At 49.7% G+C, this 15999-nt stretch overlaps 1 protein-coding gene across 1 annotated transcript in view; it reads left to right on the top strand.

Moving 5' to 3' along the window:
* Positions 1-15999, top strand: part of parp4 (poly (ADP-ribose) polymerase family, member 4) — a 260543-nt gene that overhangs the window by 220827 nt on the left and 23717 nt on the right. The window contains 1 exon segment of the mRNA XM_038818701.1: positions 12605-12833. Within this exon segment, the coding sequence (XP_038674629.1) occupies positions 12605-12833 (229 nt within the window).

Genomic DNA, 15999 nt, shown 5'->3' with positions numbered 1-15999 from the left:
TGGAATTTGACACTGTTGTAGCGTTTCCCACTGTTGCGTGGTCTGCTGACACTAACTAGCCGTTTCATGGGTGAAGAATAATCACTCAGGCAAGATACTGAAGAGCTTCTAGCATTATAAGAATTATATCCCCAAATCAAGTCGGCATGTTCAGGAAGGGCAGAAATTTTAGAATGTGGGCGCACGGGTGGCATGTGAATTCTGAGTGATTAATGTATGTGCCAACGAGACATTTTTTCTGTGTGAAAAAGTAGCCTTTGCACTTGGCACTGTTCCAATCAGGTCAGGGATTATTAACGTTTGAGAAATCCAAACACCTTAGGTGGGATTCTCTGTCCAGCGAATCGGGAAACGCGATTGGGAGGAGTCGCATGTGAGGCAAAATTGTGGCCGGTGCCGGGCACCCGACAGAATGCCATGCTCCGGTGCCTCGTCAGCAGCGTGAAATCATTCTACTCCACGTATACAGTAAATGCCGTTGGCATATCATTAACGGGTCTGCCCAGGTATTCTCCGGGTCTCCTGTGATACTCCGTCAGGAGGAATTACTGATGGCGAGTTTCACTTGTGGTTTCAAAAATCAGGAAACAGGCGACTTGGCTGCTGAGGGGGAGAGAGGAGGTAGGACATGTTCCCAGAGGCTGCCTGTCCTGCCGCTGGCCTAGCTGGCTGGGGAGGGCAGGGGAGGGGGCGGTGTTGCGTCTGCCAGGGCTGAGGAGTGTAGCGGGGAGTGAGCAGGGGTGGACCATGGGGTTGGCGTGACTCCGTGGGACCGGGGTGTCCAGGCACAGACAGCCATTGCCGTGGCCTGCAAGGCAGCCTTCTTGCTGCCTATCCCATGGACCACCCACCACGGCCCGCTGTGGAGCAGAGTAACACCAGTTATGTGGGTGTCCCAACCACGCTCACCCCACCAACTCTCCCCACCCCCACAACTGGATGCCATCTGGATGCCATTCAGTCCGCACAATGCCATCAGTAACCCTTAAAGGGCTCCGGACGGGGGTCGCAGAGCCTACTGCTGGCATGGGTAGTGCTAGCCACAGGTACCCCTGTCAGTAAGGAGAAGTGCCAGGGCCAGAGGCACTCAAGGTGCCAGGCACCAATAGGTCCAGGGGTGTGGTGCGGAGGGCAGAGTGCCGAGGGAACGGCTAGAGGTGGGGATGGGGGGGGAGGGGAGTTGTAGGGAGACACGCATGGGCAGGAACTGCAATGCAGGCCGGGCCATCGTGTAGCCCGGCAGACCTAGTTGGGCACATGGTACGCATCATGCTAACATGTCTCTCTTTCAGCCTTGCAGACAATGTATTTCACCCCCTGCAGACAATGGACCAGAATTCAACAGGAATGGTGGCCTTCAACCTGGCCATCGCAACTCTGGGGGATGTACTGAGGCTGTATGAGCAGGAGCTGCTCAAGGAGGGTCCTGCAGCAGCAGAGCCTCCCCCAGAGGAACAGGAGGCAGCCAGTGTGGATGGAGAGCTAGCCACTCAACAGGCCAGGGAGAAGGTCAGAAGGAGGAGCCACATTAGATCTGTGTACCAGCAGCGGCAGTCATTGGCAGACCTGCCGGACCGGGCATCCCATCGAAGACTCCGACTGAGCAGAGGGACCATGCAACATATTTGCCAGGATCTGACTCACCTGGAACTATGGGATTATGAGGAAGGACACCCACTCCCAGTGATCATCAAAGTGACAGTGCCCGGAACCTTACACCACAGGGTCCTTCTAGGTGCCATGGGGACCTGTCTAGGATCTCACAGACATCGGTGCACAGGTACATCCACACCGTCACAGAGGCCCTATATGCCCGCTCACACAATATATCAAATTGAATGTGGACTAGGATGCCCAGATAGGGGGGTTTGCCATCATCGCCGGGATGCCCCAGGAACAGGGAGTAATTGACGGGATGCGTGTCGCCCTATGAGTACCAGCCCATGATACACCGGTCGTCACAAACTGCAAGGTGTGCAGCTGATGTGTGACCATGAGATGCACTTGTGCGCCCGATACCCGGGCAGTGAACAGGCGGCCTGCATCCTGGAACACTTGATGGTTCCTGACACTTTCGAGGCACACCCCCGGATGAGGCGTTGGCTCCTGGACGATGTGTTATCTGCTGTGGTCGTGGCTGATGACGCCTATCCAGAGGACACAGACAAAGAAAGAGTGCTAAATTGGGGAAAGGCCAACTATAACAAAATGCGGCAGGAGCTCGGGAATGTGGTTTGGGAGCAGCTGTTTAAGGGTAAATCCACATTTGAAATGTGGATTCTCTGACAGTCCGCCTCGCTATCTGCAACTCCACCAATCTTAGTATCATCTGCAAACTTGCTCATCAGACCACAGGATTGAAATGTGGGAGTTTTTTAAGGAAAGGTTGATTAGAGTGCAGGACAGACATGTCCCTGTGAAAATGAGAGATAGAAATGGCAAGATTAGGGAACCATGGATGACGGGTGGAATTGTGAGACTAGCTAAGATGAAAAAGGAAGCATACATAAGATCGAGGCGACTCAAAACAGATGAGGCTTGGAGGAATATCGGGAAAGTAGGACAAATCTCAAACGCGCAATAAAAAGGACTAAAAGGGGTCATGAAATATCTTTGGCTAACAGGGTTAAGGAAAATCCCAAAGCCTTTTATTCGTATATAAGGAGCAAGAGGGTAACTAGAGAAAGGATTGGCCCACTCAAAGACAAAAGAGGGAATTTATGCGTGGAGTCAGAGGAAATGAGTGAGCTTCTTAATGAGTACTTTGCATCGGTATTCACCAAGGAGAGGGACATGATGGATGTTGAGGCTAGGGATGGATGTTTAAATACTCTAGGTCATGTTAGCATAAGGAAGGGGGAGGTTTTGGGTATTCTAAAAGGCATTAAGGTGGGCAAGTCCCCAGGACTGGATGGGCTCTATCCCAGGTTACTGAGGGAAGCGAGGGACGAAATAGCTGGGGCCTTAACAGATATCTTTGCAGCATCCTTGAGCATGGGTGAGGTCCCGGAGGACTGGAGAATTGCTAATGTTGTCCCTTTGTTTAAGACGGGTAGCAGGGATAATCCAGGGAATTATAGACCTGTGAGCTTGACGTCAGTGGTAGGCAAACTGTTGGAGAAGGTACTGAGGGATAGGATCTATTCACATTTGGAAGAAAATAGACTTATCGGTGATAGGCAGCATGGTTTTGTGCAGAGAAGGTCATGTCTTACAAACCTAATAGAATTCTTTGAGGAAGTGACAAAGTTAATTGATGAGGGAAGGGCTGTAGATGTCATATACATGGACTTCAGTAAAGCATTTGATAAAGTTTCCCATTGGCAGGTTGATGGAAAAAGTGAAGTCGTATGGGGTTCAGGGTGTACTAGCTAGATGGATAAAGAACTGGCTGGGCAACAGGAGACAGAGTAGTGGTGGACGGGAGTGTCTCAAAATGGAGAAAGGTGACGAGTGGTGTTCCACAGGGATCCGTGCTCGGACCACTGTTGTTTGTGATATACATAAATGATCTGGAGGAAGGTATAGGTGGTCTGATGAACAAGTTTGCAGATGATACTAAGATTGGTGGAGTTGCAGATAGCGAGGCGGACTGTGAGAGAATACAGCAAAATATAGATAGATTGGAGAGTTGGGCAGAGAAATGGCAGATGGAGTTCAATCCAGGCAAATGCGAGGTGATGCATTTTGGAAGATCTAACTCAAGAGCAGACGATATAGTCAATGGAAGAGTCCTGGGGAAAATTGATGTACAGAGAACTGGGAGTTCAGGTCCATTGTACCCTGAAGGTGGCAACGCAGGTCGATAGAGTGGTCAAGAAGGCATACAGCATGCTTGCCTTCATCGGACGGGGTATTGAGTACAAGAGTCGGCAGGTCATGTTACAGTTGTATCGGACTTTGGTTAGGCCACATCTGGAATACTGCGTGCAGTTCTGGTCGCCACATTACCAGAAGGATGTGGATGCTTTAGAGAGGGTGGAGAGGAGGTTCGCCAGGATGTTGCCTGTTATGGAGGGTGCTAGCTATGAAGAAAGGTTGAGTAGATTAGGATTGTTTTCATTGGAAAGACGGAGGTTGAGGGGAGACCTGAATGATGTCTACAAAATTATGAGAGGTATTGACAGGGTGGATAGCAACAAGCTTTTTCCAAGAATGGGGGTATCAATTACAAGGGGTCACGATTTCAAGGTGATAGGGGAAAAGTTTAAGGGAGATGTGCGTGGAAAGTTTTTTACGCAGAGGGTGATGGGTGCCTGGAATGCTTTGCCAGCGGAGGTGGTAGAGGCGGGCACGATAGCATCATTTAAGATGCATCTGGACAGATATATGAACGGGTGGGGAACAGAGAGAAGTAGACCTTGGTAAATAGGCAACAGGTTTAGATAAAGGATCTGGATCGGCGCAGACTGGGAGGGCCGAAGGGCCTGTTCCTGTGCTGTAATTTTCTTTGTTCTTTGTTCTCTGTACAACGACGCCCATGTAGCAACCAGGGGTGTGATCAAGCAGTGCTTCGGCATCTTGATGATGCGGTTCAGATGCTTGGACTGCTCTGAGGATGCCTTCCAGTATCGCGCTAGGGGAGTTTCCCACGTCATGGTGGCTTGCTGCATCATCCACAACATTGCGCAGCAGCGGGGCGCCACCCCCACCCCACCCCACCTTTGAACCCCCTGTGTGATTCCTGTCTGCGGTTGAGGGCACTGGGTTGACAGTAACAGCAAAACTGGTCCATGGGATGGGGGATGATGATGACCCGCTTTTCGAAGAGGTCTGGTGCTCAGTTTTGTTTGATACCATCTGACTCCTGCCCACTGTAAATCCACTGTTCACCTGGGTGATCCCTGCGTATGAGCTGCCATTCCATCATATGATCACACCGAACTCTTGGGATGGCGGAAGTGGGGATGGGATGCAGGGGGGTCCAGGGGCGGTGTGCAGGGGTCCCCCCCCCCCCCCCCCCCCCCCCCCGGCCACCCCTCTCTTCACGGCCCCCTCTACAACCAACCCATCCTTCACACCCTGCTAACAGAGCATCAGGGCAGATTGGAACTTTTGTGCACAGGTGTTTATTTTACAAAGAACACGTAAACATCTCTATAACGGTGTATGCCCTAACCCCTAAAGCTATCCAATGGACTTCATCCGTGCCATCTTTATCTTTCTGGCCTTATGGGCCCTAATGCTACGTCTAGGTGGACCTCCAGGCGGCACATCAGAAGCAGAGGCAGCTTACTGCGAATCCCGCTGTGTGACATGGGCCCCCTTTGGCAGCCGTTCTCTGGGAAATGGGGGGAAGACCGAGTTGCTGTGGTGTTCCAGCACCTTCCCTGCAGGAGTCACTGGCATGGACCCCATCACCCCATCTCCCTCGGGGTGCCCGATGGCCCCCAACTACTCGGTGGGACGGGGGTGCGACCAGAATGAACTCTTGGGCTCCCCCGCCACCTGACGTTGCCAATCCCAGAGCCCCCCTTTGTCTCGACATGGGTCTCGATGCTCGCAGCCAGGGAGCATAGGGACTGGGCCATCTCCCGCTGGGAATGTGCCACCTTTCTCTGGGACTGTGCCACCTTTCTCTGGGACTGTGCCACCTTCCACCGGGACTCACTGAGGTCAGCCAGCGCCCTACCAAGGCTGACGATATCCTCAGCCATAACCCATTGTGACGAGGCCAAGCTCTGGAGCGCCACTGCAATGTCCAGGTGACCCTGGTACATATTTGCCTGTGCCAAGGCAGTCCCTGTCTTGTGCTTGACCACTGCCGCCCAGAGTTCCCCAGGCCTTGGACATCCTGAACCATGGCCAACTCATCCCCCCCCCCCCCCCCCCCAAAAGTCCTCCACTGAGGATGCCACCCGTTCAGCATTGGCCTGGTGGCACACATTGTAGGCACTGTCTCCTGCCCTTGTAAGCGGTTGGACTCCTCCAAATGCACCTGCAGGTGCTGGGTGGTTGCTGATTCATGCAGTACCTCGCTCTGTATCTGCATCTCCATTATTGATGGGACCACCTTTTCCAGAGGCCCGAGACCCGTCCGGACGACAGCTAGAACCTGGGGTCAGGCCGCCCTCTGGCCATCCACCCTATGGGGGGTTCCTACCTCCACCTGATGTACCATAACATGTGTGTTGTGCACACCACATAGTGCCCCAGGAGTCTCATCACTAACATGCCCAACCGAGGTGAGTGTCTCTGGGATGGTGGAGGGTATTGGAGACAAGTGTGATGGGAAGTCAGTGTCATCCCCGGACTTGTGTCCCTGGTCTTGGGCTGGTCTTCGCTATCCATCCCCCTTGTCGCTGGAATGTGCTTGGGATTGGGGGCGGGGGGACACCATATGGGCCCGCCTCGTTGTCAGGTCATCCTGTAACACACAAGACATGACACATGATTGGATCGTGGATTGGGGTGATGGGCAGTAGTGAAACGTTGGTGTGGTGTGGTGGGGACCATGCCACACATGCCATGGGAAACTGCAATGCAGCTGGGTCTCACTTGGTCGCCAGATGCCGACCTCTTCCTTAGATGTTGTAGACAGAAAATGCAGTGTGAGACACTCAGACATGGGCAGCACAGGGGATGGGAAGCTGCTGTCATGTGGTGCAGGGTGGGTAGCATGCATATTTCCGGCGGGTGGGTTCGGTCGCAATATGGGCAAGGGGGAGCAGTTACGGGTATTTGGGATGGGGGTTGGTGCTGGGGCACAGTGCTGCCTCCTCACCCTGGCCTGCCCTGAGGTTGTGCAGCTTTTTCTGGCACTGCTATCTAGTTCTTGTGATGGGGCCCACAGGACTCATGACCTCTGCCATCTGTGCCCAGGCCCGGTGTACGTTGGGGCGTGGCAGCCTCCTTCCCACCCCGGGGAACATGGTGGCCCACCACTCCACCACAGCATCCAGTAGGGTCTCCAGCTTGGCGCTTGCAAACCGGGGTGCCGCTCTCCATTTTGTTGGGACGGAATGAGTGTGTGTGAGGAGTGGAGTGCTAATATGCAGCTGCAGCTTGTCATCCTCGAGTGTCAATGGGCAGCACCATGGCGCTGTGGTTACCACACTGGCTCATGGCACCGAGGACCCGGGTTCAATCCTGGCCCTAGGTCACTGATCGTGTGCAATTTGCATGGTCTCCCCGTATCTTTTTGGGTCTCACCCCCACAACCCAACGATGTGCTGGGCAGGTGGATTGGCCATGCTAAATTGCCCCTTAATTGGAAAAAATAATTGGATACTCTAAATTAAAGAAAAGGTGGCAATCCTGACCCTGGCAAGTTGGACACCGTTTTTCATTGAAATCGATCGTGTTCCACGTGCTGCCAGTACTAACCCATTAACAGATTCTGAATTGTTCTGGGACCAGCACCAATTTAGTTATCGTAGAAATCCACCGATTCAGTCCCAGAGTCAACACTTAGGGCTGGATTCTCTCAGCCCAGGCCGGAGAACGGAGAATCGGCGCATTCAGCGCGGCGCTGGTCGGGGGGGCATACTACGCGGTCCCCCCCCCCGGCGATTCTCCGCCCGGGATGGGCCGAGCAGCTGCGCAAAAAAAGCCGAGTCCCACCAGCGCCATTCACGCCTGCTCTTACCCGGCGGGACTTCGGCGTGCATGCATCCGGGGGGTCCTACCCGGGGAGGGCCTCCACTGTGGCCTGGCCCGCGATCGGGGCCTACCGATCGGCAGGCCGGCCTCTCGGGCTGGGGGCTGTCGTGTGTAGGCGTTGGTTTAATAAGATTTATTGAAATTCAGTAAGGAAGCACACAGCTGCCTGTGGGTTGACTCTACTACTCTAAGTAAACTAACTCTAATTATCTAGACCAGGCTTGCTCTGATCCATGTGCAGAAGGTGTTGAATGATTTGTCACCAGTTGAAAGAGGCAGAGTGCTGATCCCTCGTGTGTTTTATAGTCGGAAGTCCGCCTCTGGTGTTCTGTCTGGTGATTGGTTGTGTTCTGTTCTGTATGTTGATTGGCTTACTTGGGTGTCTGTCACTGTCTGCTTTTACCTGATGATGTGCATGGCTGCATATTATGACAGGGGCCACTTTTGTTCCACACCGGTCAATGTAGCCCTACGCCCTGTTGCGTTGGGGCCGGCGCGGAGAAGGGAGCCACTGCACATGCGCGCAATGGCGCCGGTCCCACTGCGCATGCGCAGACCCACGGCACCCATCTGATGCCGGGGATCGGCAGCTGGAGCGGCATGGGTCGCTCCAGTGCCATGCTGGCCCCCTGTAGGGGTCAGAATCGCTGCTCCTGAGGCCATGTTGGTGCCGTCGAGAAACGCGACGGCGTTTACAACGGCATCAACACTTAGCCTCAGGATCAGAGGATCCCGCCCTTAGTTTCTGAAACTGAGAATCCCGCCACTTGTTTTTTTTTTTTTAAATATTTTTATTCTCCATTTTCACATTTGCTCGAGAATTTACATCCCACCCACAAGCAGTAAATGGTAACAAATACAAAGTCAATTTCCTTATCAACAACAATAATCCCATCCTCCCACCACCCCAAGCAACGACCCACCTGACAATATAAGCATCAAATAGAACAAACCCTCCCACGGTGGGACAAACAAAGGAGAAATAAAAGAGAAAGAAATTAGGAATTGCCTTTGGCACCATTAACCTATAGAGTCCCCCCCCCCCTAACATTCAATGCCATCCAATCTCTGAAAGAGTACCGTGGATGACATCCATGCATTGCAAGCCCCTCACTCCCTCCCCGGCTCCTCCCCTCCACTTCCTCTTACAAAAATCCTCCCCCCAACCTCTGTTCCTTCCCCCCATCTTTCCACCCCGGCTAGACTCATCGGTACCTATTCTGCCAGGATCCGATGGCTTCAGCCCTTCTCCCCACCTCACTCCCGTTCACTGGCTGGCTTAAACCGGCCAGCATGGAGGCCCCTGCCCGGGTCTCTTTCCCCCCTTGGCCGGCCCCAGAAAAACTAAGAAACCCCCTTTAGCACACAAACCCTGCATACACACCCAAGCTCCAAAGAACCATAATTGCAAGTGAAAGTCCCCCTCTTGCCTTGTCCAAGTATATACAACGTTGGCTCATTTAGCACATACACCCACCGCTGTGAAAAAGTACAGCTACATGAGGCTACATTGGTATGTGACCACTTCTCAAGTCAGACACAGACCTTCTGCCTTCGCAAACTCCCCCGCTGCTTCCGTCATACCGAAATAAAAATCCTTGGATTAGTAGGTCACCCTCAATTTAGCTGGGTATGCTATGCCGCACCGCACCTTACTGATGTACAGCACCTTCTTCACCCGGCTGAAGGCAGCCCGCCTCCTCGCCAGCTCCACCCTAAAGTTCTGGGGCGCGATTCTCTGGCCCCCACACCGGGTGGGAGAATCGCGGGAGTGCCGGACGATTCACACCACGCTGCCCTGGCACCCGCACGCGATTCTCCCGCCCCCCCCAAAACGGCGTGTCACGTTTTATGACAGGCCACTTGGAGAATCGCTGCTCCAGCCAGCGGCGATTCTCCGGCCCAGATGGGCCGAGCGACCTGCTTAATCCGACCGGTTCACGCCGGCGCCAACCACACCTGGTCGCTGCCGGCTTGAACAGTGCGCGACCGCTGTGTGTGGGGCCTGTGTGTGTGTGGGGGGGGGGGGGGGGGGGGGGGGGGGGAGGATCGAGCATCAGGGGGGTGCTCAGGAGGGGTCTGGCCCGCGATCGGTGCCCACCGATCGTCGGGCCGGCGTCTCTGAAAGACACACTCTTTTCCCTCCGCCGCCCCGCTAGATCAATCCTCCATGTCTTGCGGGGCGGTGGAGGGGAGGACGGCGACCACGCATGCGCGGGTTGGCGCTGGCCAACCAGCGCATGTGCGGATGATGTCATTTAGGCACCGCTGGTCGCATCATTCAGGCGGCGCCGCTTTGACGCGGGCGCCAAGGCCCGGCGTGCGAAACTGACGCGTCGCCGCTCCCAGCCCCCTGGGGGTGGGAGAATAGGGGATGAGGAGCGGCCTCCGACGCTGGAGTGAAATACTCCGGTTTTCACTCCGGCGTCGGCACTTTGCCTTCCTTTGGGAGAATCGCGCCCCTGATATATGCGTATACCAGCTGCAGCCCACTGCACCACCCGCTTCTGCTTTGCCCAGCACAGGACCTTCTCCTTCACACTGGGTCTACGAAAACACAGAGTCACTACTCTTGGCGGCTCACTCTCCTTTGGTACAGGCCTCCATGACTGATGAGCCCAATCCAGTTCACATCGAGAGGGATCCTCCCCCTCCCTCAATAACTTCGCCAACATCGTGGCAAAATACTCAGTCGGCCTCGGGCCTTCCACTCCTTCGGGAAGACCCACAATCCTCAGATTCTGTCGCCTGGATCTGTTTTCCAAGTCGTTCATTTTGGTTCGCAGACCCTCATTGATCTCTATCACCTTCCGCATCTCCTTCCCCATCGAAGTAAGTTGATCGCTGTGCTGCAACAATGTCTCTTCCACTTCCTTCAGCGCCTCGCCTTGCTCCCGTACCTCCGCCACTGCGCTCAATTCCGCCGTCCTCACAGGGGCAATTGCCTCCTCCACCAGCACTTTCAATACCGCCTACATCTCCTTCCTCATTGTCTCCATGTGTTTTGTGAACTGCCTTTCGAGTTCCGCAACCATCACCTTAGTCATTTGTTCAGCCGTGTGCAATGCGGCCTCTCCTGGTGCCCCAGCCTCCATTTTTCTTGCCGTCCCCGCAGTGACGTTTCCACTCCCTGACGGACTTTCAGCTGCTTTTTTCATGGCTGTTTTTTACTTGTTCTCAACATCTTCCTTCACTGTGCCTTCTCCCTGCTTTTGCCGCCTCTGTTACCCCGGGACCGGGCGTTAGACCCTGAAAATGCCGTTCCGAGCGGGAGCCCTCCAATGTGCAGCTGCCTCCCGCCTGCCGTCCATCCTGCCACTTGTTTTAATGAATACAACTATGCCAGAAGTTTTTAAGCAAATCACAAACTTTACTGCCAATGGAACAAACTAAACAAAGCAAATATTAAGTTAACACCATAGTTAGTTATTTCTGTAGGGAACAATCATAGGTATTCCATAGTCCCCCACTATTCTAGTTGCATAGAATCCCTACAGTGCAGAAGGAGCCATTGAGTCTGTGCCAACCCTCCAAAAAAGCACCCTTACCTTGGCCCACTTCCACACCCTATCTTCATAATTCCACCCAACCTACACATCCTTGGACACTAAGGGACAATTTAGTATGGCCAATCCACCGATCCTGCAATCCTTCAAACTGTGAGAGGAAACTAGAGCACCCGGTGGAAGCCCACGCAGATGGGGGAAAATGTGCAAACCCCACACAGACCGTCACCTAAGGCCAGAATCAAACCTGGGTGCCTGGCGCTGTGAGGCTGCAGCGCTACCACTGTGCCACTAGTAGTAGTTCAGACTACGTTCATGCTCCTTGGCTCCAGCTATTCTCAAAGGCGAAACTTTAATTTACCATTTCTTGACTGTGGATGCCTCACCTCTTGTTCTAGTTACTTTTCCAATACTTCCAAACTAATCTGCTGGATGCTTTATTTTGCCACAAGGCCCTGATGACTACCGTAGATGATTCCACTAGTTTAAAACTAGGCAATCTTCCAGCTTCTATTCCCTCACAAAATTCAGGCTGAGATTAAGCTTCAACTGTATTCCGCATGATGAATGATGGGTAGTTTTTACTCTGCTTTCCATGCAGGTCTTGCTAACTTACATTTACTTCTGTTATCTCTTAGTGAACAGCAAACCATACCAAGTCCAAACTGCAAACACTGAGTTTCGATGGCTCTGCGCCTCTTTATATAACCTCAGCCAGGTTCAGTCTGCCCAGAAATTTTGATTTACAAATCTCTGGTTCAGTTTTTGTTTCCTTAGAAACTGGGAGGGTCAGTTTCCTTTCTGTGTTTTCCTTTTGTGTCTCCCTTTGCAATTTCTGTTTCTCATTAAGGTCAGCCAAAAGATATACAAACTTTACGAAAGCACAGGTTCCATCATAACGTGGGCCCAAAGTTTAAAGTGGGCTTTGTTTTAATTGCATTTACCCCTATTTTCTATCATTAAAACTTTAATTCCTAAAACTACAAGTTATATTTTAAAACACATGAACAGTAAACTAGATATTCACGACAACCGTTATTTTCACTAGTGGCTCAGAAGGTTAAAATAACAAAACACCGTTTTGGGTCTTCATCTGTTCAGTCCACTGTCAGCCAAAAACAATGTTGAACCCATTTCTCACAGCCACACATCGGTGCTGCTGAATAAAGAGCTCCCTCAGATACTTCAGATAGTATAACTGGACTTTGCTTATATTTAGACAGCTTGCTTTGGATATGATGTTTGTCGTAAACTGAATGTGTAGATAATCCATCCATTAATATTTTGGCATTTGAACTTGTAACCACGTAAAACTTCACTGATTAATAGAAATATTCCATAAGTTACAGAATTTTGCATTACACCAAATTTTCCTTTTCACTAATCCTGTGTAAATTGACTAACAATCATAATTTTGTAATGTTAGTTTAATTATTAATGCAACTTATTATTGTAACTGAACAATAACTGATATATATTTTTTAAATATGTTTCAGCGTTCGGAAACTGAAGAAAAATCTAGAGGGTGTATCAAATAAGAGTACGGGTGTATCAAGTGGAAGTAAAATAAAGATGCGTGCAAAGAACCAAAGAAGTTTGAAGAAAGAAAATGAGTTGCCAAAGAAAACTGGATGCTTTCAGAAAAAAAAGGAAGACCGAGAGAAAGCACTAAGAAGCAAAAATTGTGAAATACCTTGGATAAAGCTCTTAATGTGTCAAAATAAGGTTATTATTTTAAAATGATTCATGATAAGTTTGTTGAGCTACTTGCCTCCCCCCATCCCAAGTAGCCAATTTTTATTTCCATTCTCTTCCAGTGTTAGGATATAGGGATGGAATTTTCTGTGTATTTGTACCCAAAAAAAAAGTACTTTGTGCATAAAGTGAATACTTAAGACCATAAGACATAGGAGCAGAATTAGGCCATTCGGTTCATCGAGTCTGCTCCGCCATTCAATCATGGCTGTTTCTCATCTCCATTCTCCTGCCTTCTCCCCATACTCCCTGATTCCCTTGATAATCAAGTACCTATCTGTCTCTGTCTTAAAGACACTCATTGATTTGGCCTCCACAGTCTTCTGCGGCAAAGAGTTCCAGAGATTCACCACCCTCTGGCTGAAGAAATGTATTATACTTATCGTGTAACATCAAGGAAACTTAGATGCAAGTGTGTTACACACACCATTATGCTACACCTGACAAGCTTGCTTTTTTATGATAAAAAGGGTGGCACGGTAGCACAGTGGTTAGCATAGTTGCTTCACAGCTCCAGGATCCCAGGTTTGACTCTCGGCGTGGGTCACTGTCTGTGCGGAGTCTGCACGTCCTCCCCGTGTCTGCGTGGATTTCCTCCGAGTGCTCCGGTTTCCTACCACAGTCCAAAGATGTGCAGGTTAGGTGGATTGGCCATGCTAAATTGCCAAAAAATGTTAGCTGGGGTTATGGGGATAGGGTGAGGTGTGGGCTTAAGTAGGGTGCTCTTTCCAAGAGCTGATGCAGACTCGATGGGCCAAATGGCCTCCTTCTGTACTTTAAATTCTATGATAAAAGGCTCTGAAGAAGTCATACGGACTCAAAACATTAACTCAGTTTCTCTCTTCACTGATGCTTTCAGACCTGTTGAGTTTTTACAATATTTTCTGTTTTTATTGTTGCTTTTTTGTGACTTGTCTTTGGGTTCCTGAAACACCTTAGCTCATTAGACCGGCTCCACCGCCAGACTAAAGAGTTGTTTACTCAAATTTCACATAATTATGCTGGTTTTAAATTTAACGTTTAAGCCTAAATTTCTAAACGGAGCATGTAACAGTAATTCTTATCATGTTTGCCTCCTAATCTTACTGACATTCATTTCTGGACTAATCTGATAATATAAAGTATCCTAAAATTCCTTTAATAAAATAATCCTTTCTAAGTAAGCTCTCTACCTATTATCATAGCCACCCCTTCGACCTTGCCATCTCATTTTTTCTTAGGGCAAGGCCATTTCCGATTACGTCCTTGTATTCCTCATGAAGTACATTCTGCTGTGTCCATTTCTGGAAAATAAATCCTCCACATGTCACAATGACTCTCTCAAATTCCTAACTCTCTACTTTCTGGTCGTCCATTCACCATGATATTTCTGCAGCTGTTGATTTACTCATTCACTTTCTCAATACCCCTTTTTGATACCTATGACCAAGTAAAACCTGTGATTTCTCACTCCTTAGTTATTCTCCCTATTACAACCCCTATCTTTGATCCATTTAACTCCAAGGGGTACAGATCTCAACAAAGGTGGAGCACAACTTATTTTGCCATTCATCATTGACAAAGTTGAACCCCATCAAGTACCGTAGTACCCTGTCTCTGCCATAACTGCTCATTACTCAAGGATTACCCTCGGATGCAAAGATGAACTGGCTTCTTTCTCCAATACCACGGAGGTCTTCCAAAAAACACTGGGAAGATCTGAAGCCATTGTCTTTGGCTCCTGTCACATTCCATTGCCCCACCATCATTCCATTCTCCTCCACAGTCCCTGTGAAGCAAAATCAGACAGTTCAAAATCTTAATTTATGAACAAACAGACAAATTAAGAGCAGAAGGTCATTTATTAAGATCATGGCTGACCTGTTTGTTTTTCGAATTCCACATTCCCATACACCTCCGATAACCTTTGACTCCTTTGCCTAATAAAAATCTTGATGTGGAGATGCCGGCGTTGGACTGGGGTGAGCACAGTAAGAAGCCTTACAACACCAGGTTAAAGTCCAACAGGTTTGTTTCAAACGCTAGCTTTCGGAGCACTGCTCCTTCCTCAGCTGAATGAAGAGATATGTTCCAGAAACATATATATAGACAAATTCAAAGATGCCGGACAATGCTTAGAATGCGAGCATTAGCAGGTGATTAAATCTTTACAGATCCAGAGAGATGGGTAACCCCAGGTTAAAGAGGTGTGAATTGTGTCCTACCAATTGTCCTGGCTTGAGACAATTCACACCTCTTTAACCTGGGGTTACCCCTATCTCTGGATCTGTAAAGACTTGATTACCTGCAAATGCTTGCATTCGAAGCATTGTCTGGCATCTTTGACTTTGTCTATATATATGTTTCTGAAACATACCTCTTCATTCACCTGAGGAAGGAGCAGTGCTCCGAAAGCTAGTGTTTGAAACAAACATGTTGGACTTTAACCTGGTGTTGTAGACTTCTTACTGTAATAGAAGTCTATCTACCTCCACCTTAAACTATTCAATGACCCCCCATCTCCACCACTTTCTAAGACCGTGTTCTAAAGTCACATAATCCTCTAGGAGAAAACATTTATCTTCATCTCTGTCCTAAATGGGCAACTTTTACTTTTAATTTTAAAACAGCACCCCCAAGTTCTGACCTCACCCACTAAAAGAAAAATCCTTTCCAAGTCCACCTTGTCAAGACTATTCAAGAACTTATATATTTCAATGAAATTACCCCTCACTCGTCAAAACTCCAGTGAAAACAAGCCCAGTCTCTCCAACTTATCCCGATAAGACAACCCTGATTACCTTGAGGTTCCCTAAGTGTCCAGCTATAACCTCCATAATGAATGATTCTAGCACCTTCCATGTGACAGACATCAAGCTAACTGTCCTTTAGTTTCTTGCTTTCTGTCTTTCCTTTCTTGAATAGAGGGGTTATATTTGCTACTTTCTAATCTGATAGAACCTTTCAAAAATTGAGCAAATTTTGAAAAAATAGCACCAACACAATTACCTCATTATCTACCCTCTTTTAAGACCCTAGGATAACGTCTAACAGATCGAGGAGACTGGCCAATCCAAAACTCCATCAATTTGTTCAGTACGGCTTCCCTAGTGATTGTAATATCACCAGGTTCCTGAATTCCTTTGGCCTCCTGGTC

The sequence above is a fragment of the Scyliorhinus canicula genome, chromosome 14 (assembly GCF_902713615.1).
Source record: "Scyliorhinus canicula chromosome 14, sScyCan1.1, whole genome shotgun sequence".
Lineage (NCBI taxonomy): Eukaryota > Metazoa > Chordata > Chondrichthyes > Carcharhiniformes > Scyliorhinidae > Scyliorhinus > Scyliorhinus canicula.
The sequence above is the reverse complement of the archived record's forward strand: the minus strand, read 5'-3'. Positions and strand labels throughout refer to the sequence as shown.